The sequence below is a fragment of the Rousettus aegyptiacus genome, unplaced genomic scaffold, assembly GCF_014176215.1.
Source record: "Rousettus aegyptiacus isolate mRouAeg1 unplaced genomic scaffold, mRouAeg1.p scaffold_m13_p_17, whole genome shotgun sequence".
Taxonomy (NCBI): Eukaryota; Metazoa; Chordata; class Mammalia; order Chiroptera; family Pteropodidae; genus Rousettus; species Rousettus aegyptiacus.
In genome coordinates, this window is record NW_023416292.1 from 30501212 (window position 1) to 30523136 (window position 21925).

General features: G+C 50.6%; 2 protein-coding genes across 6 annotated transcripts in view; both read right to left on the reverse strand.

The window, feature by feature from the left end:
- The window catches only part of CD101 (CD101 molecule), a 33052-nt gene extending 31154 nt beyond the window's left edge, over nt 1-1898 (reverse strand). For all 3 annotated transcript variants that reach the window (XM_016124421.2, XM_016124422.2, XM_016124423.2), the window contains exon 1: nt 1409-1898. In XM_016124421.2, coding sequence (XP_015979907.2) covers nt 1409-1451 — 43 coding nt within the window. In that variant the 5' untranslated portion in view covers nt 1452-1898. The remainder of the gene's footprint in view (nt 1-1408) is intronic.
- Nucleotides 1899-8185: 6287 nt separating this feature from the next.
- The window catches only part of PTGFRN (prostaglandin F2 receptor inhibitor), a 66844-nt gene continuing 53104 nt past the window's right edge, over nt 8186-21925 (reverse strand). For 2 of the 3 annotated variants that reach the window (XM_036235032.1, XM_016124400.2), the window contains 3 exons: nt 17785-17892; nt 13188-13493; nt 8186-11697 (listed from right to left, as the gene is read on the reverse strand). In XM_036235032.1, the coding sequence (XP_036090925.1) occupies nt 11531-11697; nt 13188-13493; nt 17785-17892 (581 nt within the window). In that variant the 3' untranslated portion in view covers nt 8186-11530. Of the gene's footprint in view, nt 11698-13187; nt 13494-15837; nt 16208-17784; nt 17893-21925 lie in introns of those variants that run through there. The other variant, XM_036235033.1, reaches the window with a different exon arrangement.

A 21925-nucleotide genomic window follows, 5' to 3' on the forward strand; every position in this document is an offset into this window, starting at 1 on the left:
ATCACACTCAGATAACTAAACAGGACGGACAGGAACACACCAGCCAACATTCCGCAAAGGCTCCCACGAGTCCACCTAGTCATCAGCGCCTGCCAGGCCAGCCTAGTGGGCACTGATCACCCAGTGCTGGTCCTAGATATTTCCCCGCAGGCCACCTCTCGCCCTGTCCGGCCCCAGATCGGACCCTTGCCTTGCACTATCTAACGTCCCTTGAGGCATGAGCCCAGTTCAGCTCAAGCCACTGTTTAGTAAGCACCCCCTGGCTGATGCTGCACCCTTTCAATGCTTTAGCCATAGCCCTGACCACGCTGACTACAAATTCTTCCAGTTCCCCTGTCGTTCCAGTCATTCAAGTCCCTGCACTAACTCAATCCAGTCCCGAAGCAGGAGTTCTCAATCGGGGTCCACATACGAGATTAAAGGGTTCATGAACTTGGGTGAAAAAGAAAAACCCTACACCTTTATTTTCACTAATCTTAATGGAAATTTTATATTTCCTTCAGGAATGAATGTAGACAACGAGCCGTAGATATTTGCATATCACATTATGGTTGTCGCAGGTATCCTGAAATACTGCTCAGACGCATCACTACTTGGAAGTTTGGTAGCTAACAGACCGCCTTGAAATCTTACTACATAATGCGTAAAGAAGCAAATAAATGACTACATCACAATCCATTGAAACGTATTTTGATAACTGCATTTCAATGAGACTGAGTCCCCTATAATCCTATACATTCTATTTTATGCATTTAAGAAGTTATTCGGAAAAGGAGTCCAGAGGCTTTACCAGATGCTAAAGGAACCCACTGTGCACAAAAGTACCTGCTACCTACTCTGTCTACCTGGAACTACTTTGTCCCTGCCCAGTTCATCTGTTCTCTCATTCGCCTCCAATTTCCCTTTCCTCCACCTGGTTTCAGCATGTTTACATGCCGCTCAGGCCCCGCTGCGTGCCCTTCAGCAGAGCCAAGTGGATCTTCCTGTCCCCTTCTCAGTCCCTTAGTAGTCAACTCCCACTTCAGCTCACGGGTGAAATTTAGAACCTTCTTTACACCTGGCCTAAAACTACAAAGTACTCTAATAACCTTTCTTTCTATCCAGCCACATCCCCAAGGCACATGAGCTAGTCAAGCTCTGACATTAGGCAAACCTCTCACCTGGGGAGCCAAACTTCGTGTTACCTCCAGGGACAAGCTAGCTCAGAAAGAAAAGGTACAGCCAGAACCAGCCAAACTGGCAGATCTAGTAACACAGACAAAAGTCAAAAATCATTGCTCATTGCCAACACCAGAGATGTGTGGCATTGTTTTCCTTGTAGAGACCAAATTGACCTGTTCGACCACCCAGCAGCCTCCAGGTGCCTAGTCCCTGTGACAAGAGAAACACGCAGAATTCTGATACTTACTCAGAAAGAGAAAGAAAGATGCCACACGTGGGATGCGTGCCATTTGGACCAGCCCAGACCTTTCCTGGTGGTGTCACTGACGCTATTCAGAGGCCCAGTGACAAATGCTGTGCTCTCACTACAAAAGTAAAGAGGAAGCAACGGTGTGGTTTTCAGCCCACTGAGAACCAGAAATGGCTTTGCAACAAACAACACTGGTTGCATTATGGACCTTTGCTAATCGCTCAACTTTGTGTGTGAAAAAGCTGTCTTCGTGGGTGAGTATATATTTATGCCGATAAAAATAAGAAAATGCAGGCCTCGTCCTGGCTAAATATGCATCAGTAGGGAATCACAAGGGAATGTAAGGAAACTGAGTAAGTGAAAATAAAAAGGTTCTCTTCTTAGCCCTTAGGCCTCCTTCCATCTTGGGAGAGGAAGGTCCTGAGAAATGAGAGAACCACCTCTGCAAAAGGCGAACCCAGGGAGGCCTGAGGTGATGGTGAGGACGGCAGGCTCTCGAGCCAGGCTGCCTGCGTTTGCACGTAGATTTTATTTTCAATGGCTGTGCGATCTTAGGAAAGTTAATTAACCTTTTCTAACCCTCGTCTATAAAACAGAGATACTAATAGTGTGTACCTCATAAGATTGCTGTTGAGAATTGAATCAACTAATTTGCTTAAAACGCTTAGAACAATACCTGGGACATGGTGAGTGCTCAGTGAATGTCACCGGCTGTCACACGACATTTTAAGTGCACCTTTATCTGCCCGGTGTGGGCCTGGGCACCAGAGACGGCAGGGGACTAAATGGCTTAGCTGGCACTGAACTCTGGCCAACTTAATCCCACTGTAGTCCCAGAAGACCAAACCAGCCAAGGGATGAGCTCGCCGAGGACGAGTTCCCTAGGTCAAGCCTATGTTTCGACGGGTCGGTGACCAACAGGTCGGCTTCAGGCCACATTAACAAGCGGATCTCCAGTTCTAACCATCCATCCCACGATATTTTAGTCCTTCTAGGACCTGGGTGCTGTGGTAGGTTGTGCACATATGAAAATATTAACAACCCAGCTTTTGTTCTCAAGAAACGTACACTGAATCAGACCATCACCACGCAATGCCAAAAGCGCAAAGACCAACGAGGCGCCCAAAACAAGCAGGGGAGGTTGGTGGGTGGGAGGGCTGGTCAGGACGGGCTGGGCCAGGCCAGAGGAAAGCACCAGGGAGGCAGAGGGATAGGTACAGCTGGGGAGAAATGGTTTAGCATGAATAATGAACGCCAAGCCAGCTGTGTCTTCCTGCTAGAGTCAAGTTTGAGGTTGGAGTGAAGAGATAAGGGCCTAGCGAGGCGGAAGATCTTGCTGGGCCACGTGAGCCAGGCTGAAAAGCTTGGCTTTTACCCCATACAAAAAAAAAAAAAAAAAAAGGAACTATCGAGAGTTGTTTTTGTTTGTTTGTTTGTTTGTTTCTCTAAAGCAAGAGAATGCTCTGGTCAGAGTTTCCCTTTACACTGAGTTCCATGTTTGGAATTTGCCAATTGGTTGAGAGATGAGGCAGGGAGACAAGGTGAGTTACGAGCTTTTTCTCCAGTTTTCTGTATGAGCCATGAGGAGGGCCTCCCTTAGGGCATGTAACGTAAAGACAGAGCAGAGGCAGATGAAGACGTAATTAAATATTTAATGGGGCACACGCTGTATAGGATGCACACACAATTAAGGCGTAGCCTCTGATCATGGGAACTTCTGTTGGAGATGGTGGAGCACAGTGGAGGTGAGTGAGAAAGGACTAAGAGCAGGACTGGCTATCACACAAGGTGAATTAGGTGAAGTCCCCCAGGAGGGATACAGGTAAAGAGATATGGACATTTGAAGGAGAGAGAGAGAGAGCATGAGGCTTAGGAGGTAAAAGAAGGCTAAGTTGGGCCCTGCACTCCAGGAACGTGGACTCTAGCTTAATAAGTGACTGTACTTGAGAAATAGCAGCCACATAAAGCTGTGTGTGTTGGGTAACCAATTTATGGTTTAGGCAAGAAATAGCCTATGAGTTAACAGGCTGAAGAGACCACTGCAGGCAGAGGCACCATAAGTCATTCAGAAAAGGCTGGTTTTAAGTAGGTCCTTAGAGATCCGGTGTGATTCAGACAGACAGCGAAGAGACGGAAGGACATCCCTCCTGTAGGGAGAAATGAATTACAGAGACAGGGAGGTGGGGATGAGCAGGTTATATTTGGGAAACGATTAAAGAGCAGTTTACCTAGAATGGAGCTTTCGAACTACCTCTCTAGGCTGTTAACTACAATATAAGTGTGGCTTGAAGTGTAAGAATTTGTTTACCATTTCGGTTGAAGCCACCAAAATTTTAAGCAAATGCACTGTTATCAGTTGGTTATTGCTGTGTAACAAGCCATCACCAAATTTTGGTGGAATGCAACAGCAAACATTTACTTTTGCTCACAGCCTGTGCTGGCAGGAGCTGGATGGTCTAGGATGACCTCGGCTTGAGTCCTTCTCACATCCATCTAGTAGGGTAGTCTGGGCATATTTTCATGGTGATGCCAGGGGTTCAAAAGAATTAGGGAAAACACTTCAGTACTTTTTAAAAGCTTCTCCTTGCACGATGACGTCTAACGTTTCTCGGATCAAAGCAAGTCGCGTGGCCAAGTCCCAAAGCAGGAGATGGGTTAACAGACCCCATCTCTTTGGTGACGGGAACTGCAAGGTGACAGGGCGAAAGGGGAGGTCAAGAACTGGGGCCGCAGGTGCAATCGCACTAAGTACACTGAAAAGGAAATTACTTTAGAAATCATCGTTGATCACAGAGGCGGTCATTGCCAACAACACAGAGGATCCCGTATTCCTGAAATACACATAACCAAGTACACGCCATGTGACTTCTCGTTCCTGGCTGTCGCCAAAAAATTTTTCTCTGTTTCCATTTTAGTGGCTCCATTTCTGCCAGAATTTAACATTCCCAGGATGATGTCACCTCTTTTCTGCAGGGGGAAAAAAAGAAGCTTTCTGTTGTCAAAAAAAAAAAAGAAGAAAAAACTAGAGTCAGTGAGAGACAGTTACTCTATTACCTTGGGAATCACTGCATTGCAATTTTATCAGTTGAAAGGAATGTAAAAATGTAGCCTTGATGGGCTAGCCCTGGACAAAGTAACACAGGAATGTACTAAATAAAAAAAAAAAAATCTTGTTTCAGGTCCTGGAAGATAAATGAAAAAATAAGGGTTTTTTTTTTCTTCCTAATTTAACATGCCCAAATATTAATTCCACAGAATCGTAGAAATTACAGCTATTGTGACCTCCTATCCTAAGCATTCGGGCCCAAGAAATATTTAAACAGGGACTTTTTACATGCCAGGCTCTGTGTGAGGCATGTTCACGTAGACAGTTTAATAGAATAAATCACAGCACCAAGCGATAACTATTACCAATCCCATTTTACAGATGAGAAAATTGAGGCACAGAGGAATTAACTAACAAGACGACTGTATGGCTAGGAAATAGTGGCATTCTTTTTTTCTAATTAAAATTATTGGGGCGACATTGATTAATAAAATCAAATAAGTTTCAGGTGTATAATTTAACAATGTCATATATATATAAATATATATATGTATACACACACACGTACCTTACATACATATATAGCATTGTGTGTTCACCACCCCAAAGTTAAACTTCCTTCCGTCACCAAGTATTTGACCCCTTTGACCCGTCGACCTCCCCCCTCCCAAACGGCTGCATTCTCAGGCTGCCTGCTGACTTTTGGTTCCATGCTCTTGCTGTCTTACCTTCCGGCTTGTCACTCATAATGTTCAGAAGGCGGATCGCGTGTGGGATGGTGCATCCCTGGGGGACGGAAAAGGAAAGCCCCAAGGGGTCAGCAGGAAGCTGAGCATGACGGCTGCCCACCAGGCGTGGGACTTGCCACGACGCATGGGCCGAGTCGCGCATCTACACGTACGGAACACCGAGCAGTAACGTGACAGGAAGGGACCACTGTTATTTCTCCCAAAGTGTCTTATCACCATTTTCCTCTTTAACGTTGCAAAAATGCTGCACCCTTTGCTTAGAATCTTGCTCCATTGCTACTCAGTAAGTGCCCATTCATTCAAAAATTTAAACTCTAGGTTTGTGTCGCCCATGTGAAACCTTTCTTGACACTTTACGCAGAGTTCGCCACGCTCTCCTCTGTGCTATGACAGCGAATGTCTCTAATTTTATTTATTACATATAATAAGATGAGTTAATTGCACGCCTCCAAGACCGAGAAATACTGAACACCTAAAACATTCGGGCTGTGAGGCCGGTGTGGTGATTTAGAACATTTACAGACTTTGGAATCAGATCCGGGTTCAAATCTTGAGCCGATTACTTAATTTCTTCAAGTCTCCATCTTCTTACCTGTAAATAAGAATGGGGACCATAACAGTAGAAACGCCATTAAGAGTTGTTAGTCGATCGGTTAACAGGACACGTCAGGTAAAGTTGGGAATCACGAAGACTCCTACGTATCTTGAGCTGTTGATTTTCACCTCGACCACACACACACGTAAGTCACTCACCGATCTCCGTCTGAGTGCGAGTCTGCGTCTGGAGTCTTCCATCACCCAAACCTATGACGTCTTTTCTGCAACTTGCAGGTTTGATTTCTTTAAAATGGAGTAAGAACTTAAAAACCACTTGTGAAACCCCAATGGACCACAGAATCCTTCCCCGTTTTTGTAATTTGTTCCCCCTCAATCTTTCACAGCTGTTTTGCCTGGGCCTAAACCGATAGCATTTTTTAAAAAGCAATTTGCCTCTACGGAGTCTCTCTGGAGAATTCATCTCACTTTTATCGACACCTCTTTCTTTGTCATTCATATTTCTCAGTGAATGTATGTAATTCTAGTAACCAGGACTGTGGCACAAATAGGTTGGAAAATAAACAGAATGAGAAGACTCAGGTGAATGTCACCCCCCTGGGTGGAGCTGAGCCCCCCAGGCCTACCTGAGCAGTATACAAGCCCCCAGCAGAGAGTGTATTAATCATGTCATTTTATTTTCTGTTTTTTGATACTCTGACAGCTAAGGTCTTGCTGATCCTGGAGACGCTGCCCCTCCCAGGGCTAGCCAGTTCTTAGAGAAAAAAAAAAATGATTCGCCTGTGAGCATGCCTTTCATGTGCAAACCAACCAATCCAGAGCCCACCCTCCCTCCTCCTCCTCCTCCATTGGGCTTGCACATTCAGAACCACTGTCCTCTGCTCTCATCACCCCAGGGACAGGTTGACCAGACAATCCCTACGCCCTGTAGCCAGCTGAAGTCAATCGTAGGTCTGCGAGCCCTCACCAGCTCTTTCCTGTAGAGACCGCAACGAAGGCTGTGGTTGCCACCCTGCTCTCTGGCTCCCTCCGCCTCACGAGAAGCCCCGGGGGGCCCTCCATGGTGTGGCGTGAGGTGCGCCCTCCTCTTGCGGTCTGAGCGTAACAAACTATCTCTGCAGTGGCAGTCACCTCCTGTTCCGTCTGTCAGCCCTGCCATACCTAAGTGATAATGAAACCTGATTTTTAAAACAGTGCTGCGCCCATCGATCTGTGGGTGAGAGGAAAGGGTGTGGCTGGTATTTGGAAGATCCCGTTCCACGGAGCAGGTAAGACAGCCTCTGTTGTAGCCACCTCGGGGTGACTCAAAGCACTCGTCCCAGTGCATGGCACATTGTAAGAATCTGTTAGTTATTGTCGCAATTAGATGCCGGGACACAGTGGCAAATGGTCCTTGTCCTCAAGCCACTTTCAGGCTATCGGAGCCTCTCTCAGAGGATCCTGACCTCGCACAGAGGGGCAGAAGAGGCTCCCTGGAACCTGGAGCAGAAGCATGAGTTAGACAGGTGGAAAGAGGTGCAGGCAAGCAGAGTGTGTGCCCAAGGGCGAGTAAGTGGCAGGTTCCCTGAGCTTACACGATGCCTAGGCACACAGTGGGTGTGCAAGCAAGTTTTTGTTGTGTCTTTAATTTGAACGAGGCAGGAACAGATTCAGTAGTAGGTAGGGGACTGCCGAAGACCAGCTGTGACTGCGTCAGTGCTCGGAGGCCAGCAGAGCGCCAACCCCTCCCCCCCGCCCCTGCCTTCATTGACAGCATGGGGTGACGGGCTCTTTCTCACGGCGCGGAAGGCCCTGGGACAAGGTCAGTCCCTGAGTGGGCATAGTAACCAGGACACAGTCGCGGCCCCTGGAGACCTTGCAATGTGAGGTGGCCCCGGCCCAGGACACGAATGAGGCCGACGGCAGAGTCCTTAGGGGAGGCCAGCGAAGGCCCAGCGGCTGCAAAGTCGGGGCTCCCCATGCCCCCACCGGTCTGGGGCCCCGAAGCCGGCGGCCTGCGGACAGCACTGGTTTGGTGTTACCAGAGCGAGCACCTTCTGCCTCAGTTTGGCTCCGGCCTGGGTCGTGAGTCAGAAAAGCCACTCTGCCTCAGGCACGATACGGCCACAGACCTTTGGTGTGTTTTGTTTCCTCGTCTGCAGAGAGGAACAACATGTAACTTCTCTTTCCTGGTAGGAGACCTCGGGGTCATGAGAATTCACCTAAACACCAGGGGACCTTCCGTACCATCTGGCCCTCACCTTTCCGCTTGGTGGGAATGTCAAAATCGACCCCGTTGAATCCATTTCTTTTATCTTTGGTGAAAAGCTAAGATGCTTCCATAGGATTCAGTGAGATCAGAGGCTGCTAAAGTTACAAGTGCGATTCAGCCAGAACCCCTCGTGCAGAAGGGAACAGAGGCCAATGTCAAGCTCCTCACACGGCTTCGATTTAAATTAAACGTCCTTTAATGAAATAAAAAACAAATGGTGCATTGCATAATATTTGTGGTCACAGTATAAAACAATACAATTAGTTCATGTAACATTGGATGTGGACAAAAATACACAAGACCCTTTCTTTGTCTGTGTAAAATTCGGCAGATCCTCCTGTGCCACGCTAAGAAAGAAAGTCGACTTTTTTTCTCCTAGGGATCTGCATACGATATTTACCACTGAGGATTTGCTCAAACACTGGAGAACTTACCCCAATCCCAGTTCCCTTCTTCTTCTGTCGTTAGCAAAGCCAAAAAAAAAAAAAAAATTTTTTTTTTTTCTGAAAGTAGCAAGTTGTGTAGTATTGCTTATTATTCCTGCCGAAAAGGCTCAGTCTTTGGCTCACGGATGTCAGGGACAAAATCATGGCTGCAGGCAGCCTGCAGAGCAAGAAGCCAGAGCCGCCGAGGACAACGCGGGGTCCAGGCGGGAGAGGCCCGCCTCGCCGGGATCTCGGGGGAGGCCGTGCGGACGGGAGGGGAGAAGAGACACGAATAAACCAATCCCCAAATTACGATGCAATTAAACCCAGTTGGGAAGTCGGAGCTCCGCTGTGAAAAAGCCGAAAAGTGGTTACAAAGTCAGTTTGCACTTTTTTTTTTTTAAAGTGTAAAGTGTGTGTAAACATTCTAAAGTAAACAATTTTAAGTAATTTTGAAACTCCTTAGCTGAAAGAGCTTAAGCTCTTTCTGGGGTTACTTTTATGATTTTTTGGGGGGGGACCCAAACATTTCGTAACATTTCTTTTTGTTAAGAAGTGCAATTTCGTCCATGGGAATCGCGGCCAGGTCCTTGCATTCACCTCAGTGCTTCTGGGAGGAGCCTCTTTCCAGAAGAGCACTTGGTGGCGGCTCTATTTGGTACAACAAGTGTGTGTCCTACACTTTTAAAAGGGCACACATTCCAGGAAAGCTTATGTCCCCAGAAGGAGTGAGATCCTTGGTACAACGCCCTGGGCAGTCTCCCTCCCCACCCCCACCCCCACCCCAGCGACCGGCAGCTTGGCCAGCCCAATGGACAGAGGGTGGGGTTGGGGGTCAATGCTTTAGCAACCGCAGCCTTGAACTGCAACAGCGGTTTGAAAGGAAAAGGTACAGCGTGTGAGCACACGTCACCTTCACTACTACCGAGTGTCTGGTCTCGCACACAGCTGGGGCCACCTGGTCACGTCCAAAGCTAAGTACGGGTCCCGTCTACCACGCAGGGCCTGGGCTACCGCCATCCTGCATCTGCTTTTAGTGTGACAACTGCCAGGGCTTAAAGGCAGCGGCGCTACCAAGGCGGCACCCGTGTAGGTGTGTCCTCTCTCGAATCCCCGTTTGGACCATCGCCTGCGACCCGCCTCCTCCGAAACAGCAGTTAGGAAACGACACGCAGAAAAGGCCCAGCTCTGCAGCCGTCGAGGCCTCCTCCTCCTCCTCCTCCATCACTTACGCCCTGCTGAGTCACGCCGGCCGGCCGCCCGTCTTCCTGCCACAGACGCTGGGCCCGCGAGTCATCCGTACTGCCACCGTTCGCGCGGAAATCTACTGACTCCACGAGCGGCCCCCTCGGTGGGCAGAACAAAAAGCAAAACCGAGGTGGGAATCACCTGGGGGTGACTCACTGGTAAGTGCAGAATGAATCACGGGGCGGCAGAGCGAGGAGGCGGCGGGGAAGGTGGTGAGCCGGGGTGGGGGGGTGGGGTACAGCTTGTCCGGCCCCTTGTGACAAAGAGCCACACGTGAATGGCCATCACTTCGTATGACTTTATTGCTCAAAACAAACGTATCTTTTTTCCCCCTTTGGAAGACAGAGCCGTGTTAGAGTCTTCGGAGCCAGGAAGGCAGCACAGAGGACCGCGACGGGGTGACATGAGTCACCGTGAGCCTCAGACAGCCCCGCGGGGGCACCGGGGGCGACACACGTCGGGGTGGCCTCCGCTCCGTCCGCTGTCCCCCTGCCGGCACGGGCAGCCGGGCGCGGTGGCGCGCTCTCGGGCCTGACTGCCGGCTGTCCTCACGGCCACACACGGCGGGTCTCCCTCCTGCTCCCGAGAGGAAGGCGAACGTGCCGCAGGGTCGATCCTTTCTCGCGAGCCCCCTGCAGGGGGCCTGACAGAGGCCCGAGCGACGACGGAGGTCCCAGAAAACGCACGGTTGCTTCTTCCAGACAGTTTCTGAGTCTGTGAAGTCAGAAAGTCTCGCGAGCAGCGATTCTCCTTCTCCTGAAGGAGGCCAAGCAGCTAGCTCGTGAAGAACGTGGGGTATGTGTGGGTGCCCCCCGCAGCCCCTTGGTGCACAAGGCCGCCGCCTCCTGCAGAACGCAGGAGAGGGCCGTGGAGGTGGCGTCTTCCACGCCTGGCACACCCCTGAGCATCCCGGCACGAACTGCAGAAACCCAGCTCTCAGGATCCGCCCTGCGGCCTCGGCACAATCGGAGTGTCGGACCCTTCCCGCCCCTCCCTTGCAGACCTTCGTCACTACTGCCCTGGACAGAGGTGGCTGTGTATTTTTCTTCATATTCATTCTTAAGGCTAAGGTGGCAAGATAAGGTGCTCGGTGGAGAGCCAAATTCTAGATTCCAGGGCCGCCTTTTCCGCATTCTCACTCAAAGCAAATCGCAAAGAAACGGACAGAGGGCAGAGGGGCAAAAAACAATGCGCGTTTGGGCTCGATTACGAAGTTACATACTGCAAGTTTAGATTTCAAATGTCGTCCCAAACCCCTGAAAATAGGGGGGTGGCGCAGGGTGGTGGAAGCCACACGGGAGCCTCCGGTGCCACCCTGCGTGGCCGCTTCCGGCCGGAGTACAGGGTGGCAGCCAGGGTGGCAGCCGGCCGCTCTGGCGACCCCGGCCTCAGCCCGAAGCCGGCTCTCCCGCAGGCAGGCAGTCACCTGCGGACCCGAGACAGAGAACTCCGAATGCCGTCACCCCTTCCTCACACCTCGACCCCTCGAAACGAAAGACACACACACACACACACACACACATACGCACACACACACACACAGGTCAGACATCTACAGACCAGTGGGAGAAAAAATTAGGCGGAGGGTAACCATTAAAAAGCCGCAGCCGGGGACGCACGCGCCCGGCCGTCGCCGGCCAGTGCCGTGGGGAGGGAAGCCGTGTGCTGGTCAACGTGTCCACGCTCGGAGCTTGACATGCAGAGGAGAGCGCCAGGTCCCACCTGAGATTAGAGAGGACTAGGTTTGCGCGGCACACGCGTCTCGTTACAAGGTCACCGTCCTCTTCGCGCCCAAAGTGCCCCTGGATCGTCCCGCTGGCCGCCGCCGCCGCCCCGGGCGCCGGCCTAGTCCATCTCCATGGACATGAGCCGCCGGCGCTCGCGCCTCGTCTCCTGGATCTCCTTCTTACAGCACCAGCGGGAGCTGCAGTAGCCGATGAGGCAGGAGAGGAGCCCGATGACCGCGGACAGCCCGGCGCCAATCAGCAGCGGGTACTTGAAGGCGTTCAGCACTGGGAAGGGGGACGGCAAAGGGGGGCGGGGTTAGTGACACCGGGAAGCGCCGGGCCCCGCGCTCCCCGCCCCGAGCGAGGTCTCCCCGGAGGGCCAGGTCTCATTCATCCCGCACCCAGCACCGAGACAGGAAGGAGCAGCTCAGCCCTCTGTCACCGCCTCCTCTCCCCAAATCTCTCCCCACCCAGCTCCGTGGGGGAGAAGAAAAGGAAAACAGAACAAAGGCTTCATCCGCCGTCTCTGAATGTCAATTTGCTTTTTAGGGTTTTGGCAGGAGACTGATTTTTAAAAGTCAGGATAAGGGCAGTACATATTCGTCAGCAGATGCCTCCTTAAAAAAAAAAAAAATGTGCGTAAATCAATTCTATGCATCGAATAACTGATGTGTGCTGGGGAGCTATTTTAAGTAACACTATAGTAAATTATCTAGCGAAGTGAATAATCGCTCCCTCACTTGTTGGGTGGATCTGGGTTTATCATATGGAGTCACTTCGAGCAACGAATTTCTAAGATGCAAACAGGGTACGCGTGACTGTGCGTCGGGAACGTATGAGCACTGCTTAGATCCCACACCCCAAACCCCGTGTTGCCTTCCCCAGCCCCCCGTGTAGATGCTGGCACTGTGGGAAGTGCCTGACATTTAATACGACTGAATTTCCACGAGCGCCCTATGAAAGGTTATCATCCCATTTTACCAGAGAAGCAGCAAAGGATCGGAAAGGCTGTCGCCTGTGGAAGAGCCTCCCCCCAATCCCAGTGTCTCCCGGACGGACACATCAGCAGGGCACACATACTCGAAGGCTCCCATGGACCCCTGGGGACCCCTGGCCTTGAATTTTCTCCATGGAGTTTCTTCAGGGAATGTTTACTCTAAAGATCTTTGCAGGGAAGACAGTTCTCATTAACTAAGGAACGACTGTCCCCCACGTGGGATGCTCAGGAACCAAATGGGTAGGACGGGGGCCCTCGACCACCTAGGCAGGCTGACCCTGGTGGCCAGTGTGGGCCAACAAGGCGGGGAGCTCGACCTTCCATCTTGGGGTTCCAGGAAGAACCCCACCCCTGCTGGGAACACCAGGAGGAGCCTCCCTTTCCAAGAAGTGAAATCGCCATTTGGGCAAGAGTGGCAGAAACCCATCGCAGTCTTGCCTGGAGACCCGGACACGCTCTCTCAATGGTTCTCGGCCTCTGCCCGGCAGAACCTGTGCCAGCCCTGGGACAAGGTAAAGTGCGTTTGCACATAATGTACGGAAAGCATCGAAAATCTTTCCAATCGGTCTTCAACATCATTTCTCAACGGTGCCTCCAGCACACGATACACAAACGAGGGCTGCTCGGGCCCTGTCCCGACCAGGGCTGGAGACACAGCAGGCCATGCAGCAGGCACACGCCTCCCACGGGGGAACCGGGGAGCTGTCAGCTGCGGCACACTGCACGGAGAGAAGACAGCCCCTGAGCCCCGAGAGAAGTGTCTGCCCGCCGTTCTTACCATCCATCTTCACAGTGATGAAGACGGGCTTGGAGAAGATCTCTGCCTCCTTCTGCCAGGAGCCTATCGGTGACTTCACCCAGGGAGTCACGGAGCAGTAGTAGTTGCCGAAGTCCTGGTCCTCGGAGCTGTGCACTTGCAGCAAGAACTCCAGCTCGCCCACCCGCTCCAGGCTGAGGTCGCTCTTCCGGTCCCTCGGGGCTGTGTGCACAATCCCCTTCCGGTCCAGGGAAGACAGGAGGACGGGGGCCTTGTCCAGGCCGAAGGAGTGCACCGCAAACCAGGACACGTCGAAGGCCATGTCATCTACGGATGAGCAAACCAAAACCCTGGGGTCAGTGCCGCGGGCAGAGAGAGATACCACGTACGGCTAATGCGCACACCTATGAGCCAGGACTGCTTGCTCTACCTGCCTTAGGTCTCGCCGAACCCTCACAACAAGCCTGTGGTGAAGGTCTTACCACACTCCACACTCCATACGGCGGGACTGAATACCTTGTTCGAGGTCACACGGCCAGTGGGTAGCAGCGCGTGCGGCTCAACCCAGGAAGTCTGGCTCGAGAGTCCACGTTCTAAACCACGCCACTGATACCGCCCGGCCTAAGGTGCGCGGGAAGAAGGATCGGACCCCAAGCTGTGTCCTACAGAGAGCACGGGACGTAAAGCTGGTACGCGGTGACATCACACGCTCTGTCTCCCAAAGAAAGCAGTCCTCTGCCGTTTCGGGCAGAAGAACCCAGGACCGCAAGGGCACGAGAGTCACAAGGAAGGAAAGGCGCGTCAAGTGAGTCGCCCGAAACTCAAGAGCTGTAGACAGTTCAGGGTTTATCGTTCGCTGTGTTTTTCCCCCTGCAGAAGTGCTGAAGTTCAGAACGAGAGGAAAAAAACCGTCAGGCTGAGAAAACTGAACGCAGTGTCACAGTCCCAGAGAGCAAGGCTGCTGAATCGTCGAGCACCCTGCAAAATTAAGGTTCCAACGGCCTCAAATCAGTTAACACGGGCATGAGAGGAAGGAGGCTTCGGCACCGGTGGCGATTCTCACAGAATGGGGGGACGGAGCGCACGTCGTGAGCCCGTGCCCCCTTGTTTTCACTGTTGCCAACCGACACCAGCTACGGCAGGTCTGAGACTCTCTCAGCAGACGAGAAGGGACTGCAAGGCCACAAACACTGTTGCGTCTCAAATCCACTGGACGAGGCTTTCTACATAAATGTGGAATTACACCATTTTTGTTAAACAAAGCAATATTTACTCATTCACTAAAAACACACTCCTAACAACCTCAAAAAGCACATCACGAGGCAAAGAAATTATACTCAGAGGCTTGCGAGAATGTCTACAAAATTATCCAGATGATAATTCCTTTTCGATTCACTCTAAAACAATATTCAGGTCCACGCCAAATCTCAGCTCTACCTCGGGGATGACGGCTCTCTACTCCGATGCCCAAAACACCTTTCCTTTCTTGCGATCGACCCACCATGGCGCGTGAGCTGTAAATTTGATTGTCCCCTGTGTCTAGGCCACCTCTTGCCAAGAAGACCGCCTCTCTGGGGCAGAGGGAGTGCTGTCTACACCGCCAACGTCCTCACACCCTCATGGTGCCGGAGCAGAGCAGGCACCCATGACCCTGTCGTGTACAGAAACTCTAGTTCGGTGCTGCGGTCACCTACAGGTGCTGGGGCGTGGTTACTGAAGTCATGCTGTGTCTCTGTTACTCGTCCCTGGACTCTAACCCCAGTCCTGCGGTGCCAGGATCCCCGAGCTAGACCTCCAGCACCAGCCCTCGTTAGCCTGGCTACGTGACCTGGGTGAATCGCTTAAATTCACTGTGACTTAGTTTCCTCCTCTGTGAGATGAAAATATCAATGTCGCCATGGTTAAGTCACTTGTCTTACAGAATCCTCAGAACAGTCCCCAGATCGCAGCGAGTGCTCGACAAAAGGCAGTCGCCGTGAACCCGCTCACCTCCACCACGGAACACACTGCTCTCTACCAACGGGTGCTGCGGACCGGAAGGACGTCACCGCCTGCAGCGGCGACCCCAGCGGCCGCAGCTGCTGGCTGCTGACTCCTCACACCTGGACTGTGCTCCAGAGGACTGGCCTCAGCTGACGGAAGACACCCGCTGGCCAGTGACGAAGCACCCTCGCTCCCCAGCCGTTCAGCCTGTGCACGAGGGCTGAGTGATGGGGGACTCCTTTTGAAGTCACATCTTTGCCTGCTCCCCCTGGAGTCCCTCGTTCCCTCACGGTTTCCTCTTGAGAGCACAGCATCCGTGAATCATGGTGCACCTGTCTCAGGCTCTGCTTCTGGAGAAACTGACTCAAGCCACTGCCTCGAAGTGGCCCCCTGCCCCGCCCTTCCCCCCAACCCTTGGCACACGAGCGCCTTGGCACCTGGCCCACTTACACGACATGCCCTTTCCCAAAGAGAACTCCTTCGGAGCCCAGAGGATGCGTGAGGAAAAACTAAATTACAACATGTGTTTAATTATTCAGAATCTTCCACCCACACAGTCCAACAGTGCAAAGTTCTGGAAAATTGTGATCTGCAAGATAACAGCTACCTATAGCTTTTGCAATTACTGTGCAGGAAAACGCTTTTTATATTAAGGGCACAGTTGGTGACCCATTAATTAACTGAGAAAGAGCATTTACATGATTTATTTTTGTATATATCTCGAATGAGCGTTAAGGGTAAAAATGGCATTATGTGATTTTAGCTTTTAAAAAGAGTTCCCCGTCCGTGCCCTGGCCGCCTCCTCCCCCTTCCGCCTTCATCTGCACCTCTGAAGCCTCCTCTGTGCCCGCCACACACAGGCACAGCACAGATGTCCGCCACGTAGGACGTCATGGTCAACCACAGACCGAGAGCTGAAAACTTCCTGTCGCCCAGTGACGTCGTGGTCGGGGAGCCACATTCCTCGCGTCTGGGGACGCTGGAGCAAACAGTCGTGGGCTGCACCCCCGAGGGGCGAGTCGGCACACTCTGCGATGTTCTCACGGCGACGAAACTGCCTAACGCCACAGAGCCCGTCACGAAGCGGCACGTGACTGTCACGGCGGCTCATCGCGGGCCAGGCTCCTCCCTCTCTGCCCCCCAGAACAGAGCTACCGGACTCTGTGGGTTTGGATGTGTTTCCTTCTCCTCCTCCTCTTGTCTCTTCCGTCGATTCTTCTTCTTCCTGCCACTAAAGCTCCACCATGTTTGCGTTCCCTAAGAAAGCCGCTTTTGGTCAATCACCTAGTCCGGGGGGGTCATAAGCCATAGCTTGCAGGCCACACCCAGCCCACCTCTTGTTTTTGTAAACAGTTTTACTGGGACACAGCCATGCCCACTGGTTTACATTTATCTGTCCCACACAACAAAGGCAAATAGTTGTCACGGAGACCATGTGGCCCACAGAGCCAAATATGCTTCCCACCTGGGTCCTTTACTTGCCAACTCTGAACGAGCGGCCACCCGAACCTTCAACGGGTGTTCCAGCAGGAGCCTGACCTTGGGCGGTGGCCACGTGGGCCGCCACTCCTCCACACCCACGCTGCTCCGTGTCCCGCGCACGGTGTTCACACGGGCTTCACTACAGGCCGCCCTCGCTTTGCGCACAGCCCGCCCTTTAGTGTGGAACGAAAACCTGCTTCCTGCCTCCACCCCGGCCGGGGCCACACACCTGGCGGTCTTGGCACAGACCCTGGGCCACTGGCCTTTTCAAGGCGTGAAAATGGCCCGTGAGAGGCCACGGCTCTGCTTGCGACGCGTCGGGCGATGCGAAGACGCCCAAGGTCAAGGCCTACAGTGGAGACGAGGCGTGCGGCCCCCAGACCGTGAGTCGGGTTCTCCGTGAGCTCTTTGGGAGGAGGCAGAGGTGGGCACAGTTCTGCTCAGCAACAAAGACACAAAAGTACACTTAACGTTCTTTTAAAAAGTCAGAGTGTCACCGACTGGCTCCTGAGAGGGCCAAGGAGAAAAGGCATAAGACCCACGGCCCACGATGCTCACGTTTTCTGCAGAGAAAAAGTTTACAAAGCTTTCCTAAGAATTGAAACTATACTATATCACCCTCTGGTCACTTGCTACTTGTTTGCTCTACTCTGTATTTCTTCACAGCGTTAATCACCATCTGATGTTATACGGCGGTTTCTTTCCTGTCTGCTTCCTTAACTGCCCCATGAGGGCAGACTCTGAATGCTTACTCCACTCTTCTACTCCCAGCATTCAGAACAGCCCCTGTCTTCAGAAGGAGCTCAATCCATATCTGAATGACAAAGAAGAGAATGAAAGATAAAAATGAAGGAACTGGACTCTGTCGGTGGGTCTCACATCAGCTTGAATCGGCCCAGGAAGTGGCCCACTGACCTCCTTGACAACTCAAGATTAAATGTCTGACCGTGTTACCAAATCATCTAATCGACAGATGCATCTGTTCAACCAGTATTTATTAAACACGTACTGAGAACAAAGTCCTGAGCTGAGCACTTTGGGGATGAAGGGACAATCCGGTCCCTGACTTCCACGTTGGTATCACACAGTGGGGATGATGCAAGAAGCGGTTATAAAAGCCACGCGGGGAAGGAGAAAGGATGGAGAAGGGTACCTGGGTCCAGAGCTGTTCCTTCGACGGTGATGATGCACAGCAATTTGATCAGCTCTCCCCGGATGACTGACGGCGTGTCCGAATACACGGAGGCATTAAATATAGGACCTGCGAGAAAGTGATGTCACCCCGTTAATTCTCTCCCACGCTTTTGCTTACATTCCATTCTTGATGCTCTAAACGACGATCCCTTTCCTTGGAACTGGGCTGGAAACTCAGAAAACAGGTGTGCGAAGGTCGCTTTTCTTCTCCTGAGAGAGACACGTCCCTGGGCACACTCAAATGAGCTTCATTTTACGATTACAACCAAAACACGACTGTAGTGAAAGAATTACCATTCCTATAGTGCCTTTTGCTTTACCTCTTTTCTGATGACAACCGCAGTGTCTCATTTAAAGGCCACCACCACCTCCCACCCGGGTACGGTCTGGGTCGCTTCCCTGTGGTTCATCTCCAGGCCAGGTGGCTTGAAGATCAGAAGGATCAGGCCTGGATCAGGGACGCTCTGGGTCCCAGAGGAATGAGCAGCCTCGTCGTTTTGGGTGCTGGGGACAGAGGCCCTGCTGTAATGAGGCTGAAACCCAGTAAGGAGACTGGAGGGCCAACGATGACAACGATTCCCTCAGGAATCGCGGGAGCACTGAAGGCACAGTGCCACCTGCCAGGGGAATCAAGGTGGCATGGACATGCCTTTAAAAATCTACCCAGACGGGGTTGGTCTCGCACACCTTCCTGGGGGTGCTCCTTTGCTATCCAGGTCATTTTCCAAAGGGCTGCTCCCCTTCTTGCAAAAGCCAGAAGGTATTTCTACCCCAACCATGCTGACACCTCACAGCATCCTGTCGCTGCAAGGCAGAGGGGCTCCCTCCACGTTGTTCAGTCGTGAGGTAATGAGCACACATGTGAGTAACAAAACATAAAGTATAAATATTGAACACATGAAGAGAATTATCTGTGGCTCCAATGCCCTTCAGAGCCAGGGAGGCGGGCCAGACACTGTGTGTGTTTTTTGACCCCTTTGCAGCTCACTTTTAGGCGGCGGCACACCCTAACCTCAAACCGACCTAATCCTAAAGAACCCAACATTTAGCTTATCCCAATGCCTAATATCTAGGAACAAGCAAACCTAAAGAAGTTTCCAGAATACCAATATTATGGGATTCCCCTTGGAGTTCCTGTGAAGCAAAGATAGATGACCCTGGACACCGATTCTGAAACCCATTAGAAGCTAAAAATACAGGTGTTACCACCTTTCAAATCAGATGACCAGGAAAAAAAAAAGTGCTTTTTTTTAAACACCTAAAAGAAATGATCATGAGAGAGTAAAAAGGTCATGCAACCCAACGAGGCAGAGAATTGAAATGGCAGTTTTCATTTCAGCATCAGTGGTGAGGTGAATTCATCAGACCGCTCTCCTAACACCAAGTCCGCGAGTGATCTGTGTTTTGCTGGGATAATGGTGAAGGGCAGTTATAGAATATGGAAACCCGAGGGAGGTCAGGTAGCCCTGGGTGGGTTCTGCTGAGAATTCAGACTAGCCAGAAAGCAGCAGGAAAGGACTTAACTCTAAGGCAGAGGCCCCCGCCCGTAGGCCGCAGACCAGTTCGGGTCAGTGGCCTGTTAGGAACCGGGCCGCGCAGCAGGAGGTGGGCAGCGGAGGAGTGAGCGAAGCTCCACCTGCATCTGCAGCCGCTCCCCAGGGCCAGCATCACCTCAGCTGCGCCTCGGATCATCAGGCGTTAGATTCTCATAGGAGCACCGGTCCCTGGTGCCAAAAAGGTTGGGGGCCGCTGCTCTAGGGGATAGAAAATGTAAAACAACAGCAGCAGGAAGTGGGGAAAGGGGTGAAAGCACAGAGGACAGAGAAACTGTACCCCCTGCTGGATGTCCCGTCCTTCAATTAACTGGGCGCTCGGCCACGGTGCCCTCAGGTGCTTACCACTCCGGGTTTGCTCTGCTACAGCACAACGGATTTAGATTTTTATTTTTATTTACTTAATTTGAACCAGCAAAGAAAGACTTATCTGATTTGGACAAATTTCACTTTTCTTTCTTTACATTTCCAAACAAAACCCCCAAATGCCTTCTAGGTCCCGAGGCACAGTTCTCATTTCCCCTAGTGGCCGAAGCTGTGGGAACAACAGTGTGTTTCTGCTTTGGCTCCCCGTGCAGCCAAGGACCAGGGAAAAGACCTTCACCGTGAACTTGACACAGCAGGGGGTTCCTGCTAATGAAATGCACAATTCACTGTAAATGTAGGCCATTACCCCAGGCTTAGAAATGTTGTTTTTTTGTTGTTTTTGTTTTGTTTTTTTTTATGCTCAATGTCTGGGGTAATGCTGTTTTTGTAAGGGGATTTGTCTGGTTAACTTCAGAAAGGACAAGACTACAGCGCCGAGAAGTGAACACCTAGTTACTAGATGTCCCCCGATTCCTAGTCTGCAGATAGTAAGTACATGGACCCCTTAGCTTTTAAATACAAACACTGACACGAACCACATTCTAATTCCAGCCCCTAAACAGAGGCCGCTAACAGCAGCATTTTCGTGAAAGTGAACATTGCAGACCATCTGCATCTCTATCAACAGAGTACTGGTTAACTGAATTCTAGTAGGCGGTCATTTAACCTGGTCTTTACCCAGAATTCGCTATCACCTGGAAAATACTTATCTTACAGTGTTAAAGGGGGTGTGTGCGGGACGGGGGGGGGGGCGGGTAGGGAGTAGGTCATAAAATTGCATGCACAGCCTGGTCTGAAGTCATGAAAACAACATACAAGAGAAAAAATTCTAGGAAGACAAACACCACAAATCCAGTTTATAGTTGACTCTCTTTTCCTTCTTTCTATTCTGCTCTATTTTCAAAAATTTCTCTATTAAAGAGAACAACTATTATTTTTTTTAAAAGACCAAAACCTTTAACGTCATCCCATTTAAACCATAGTTTTCCCCCCAATGGTAAAAGTCATGACTCTGTAGATTCCCTTGGGAAACGCAGCCCTCATAACAAGAGACAAGTGTCCTAGGATCAGGGACCAGGGACCAGGGATCAGAAAGCTGGGCACCAGGAAGGCCCTCTTGGCTAGATGTCTCTGACGGTGCACTGCCGCTTTGTGGCAAGTGATGGCTCTTTGGTGTTAAGTCAATACTTGCAGAGGACTATTCAGGGCTATGGCATCGTGCTGGGTGTTGGATTTGATGGCAGCTTCTCTTCAACTGTGACCTGGCCGTGACAACTTCAGGGACTGAATAAAATAAAACCTTCGGCAGACTACTCAACCTGGAAGCGAAGGTAATTTTGTTTTCCTGTTATGCTGAGACTTAAAGAATTGAGAAATAAATTCAAAATCCATTCCTCACACAGAAATACAAAAGATTTTGCACTTCCCCTCTTCCTCATAACAGTTTTAAAGAATCATCAAATAAGAAATGTAAAACAGGATGGAGTAAATTCCTATAGATAGTGAACAGATACATAAAAGAGAAAAAAAACACATAATCACCTAAATCTTAACAGACATAGAAAAAGCATTTAAAAATACCCTAACACCTCTCCGTGATGAAAACACTCAACAAACTAGAAATGCAAGGTCACTTCCTCAACTCAATAACGGCCTCTATGCAAAACCCACAGCTACCACGACACTCAATGGTGAAAGACTGAATACCTTTCCCCAAAGATCAGGAACAAGACAAGGATGTCTGCTTGTGCGACGACTATTCCACACTGAGCCAGAGGTTCCAGCCAGGAAAATTAGGCAAAAAGAAGAAATAGAAGGTATTCAGTTTGAAAAGGAAGAGGTAAAACTATCTTTATTTGTAAATAACATAATCTCATATTTTAAAAATCCCAGGGGATCAACCAAAAAAACTATTAGAACTAATAAACAAGTACAGCTAGGTGGAAGGATACAAGAACAATATATAAAAATCAGTTGTGTTTCTATACACTTTTAATGAAGAAACTGAAAAGGAAATTAAGAAGCAATTCCATTTACAATAGCATCAAAAAGAATAAAATACTTAGGATAAAGTTAATGAAAGAAGTTCAGAGACTTGTACACTAAAAACTACAAAACACCATTGACAAAAATTAAAGATCCAAATACATAGAAAGACATCCCATGTTCATGGATTGGAAT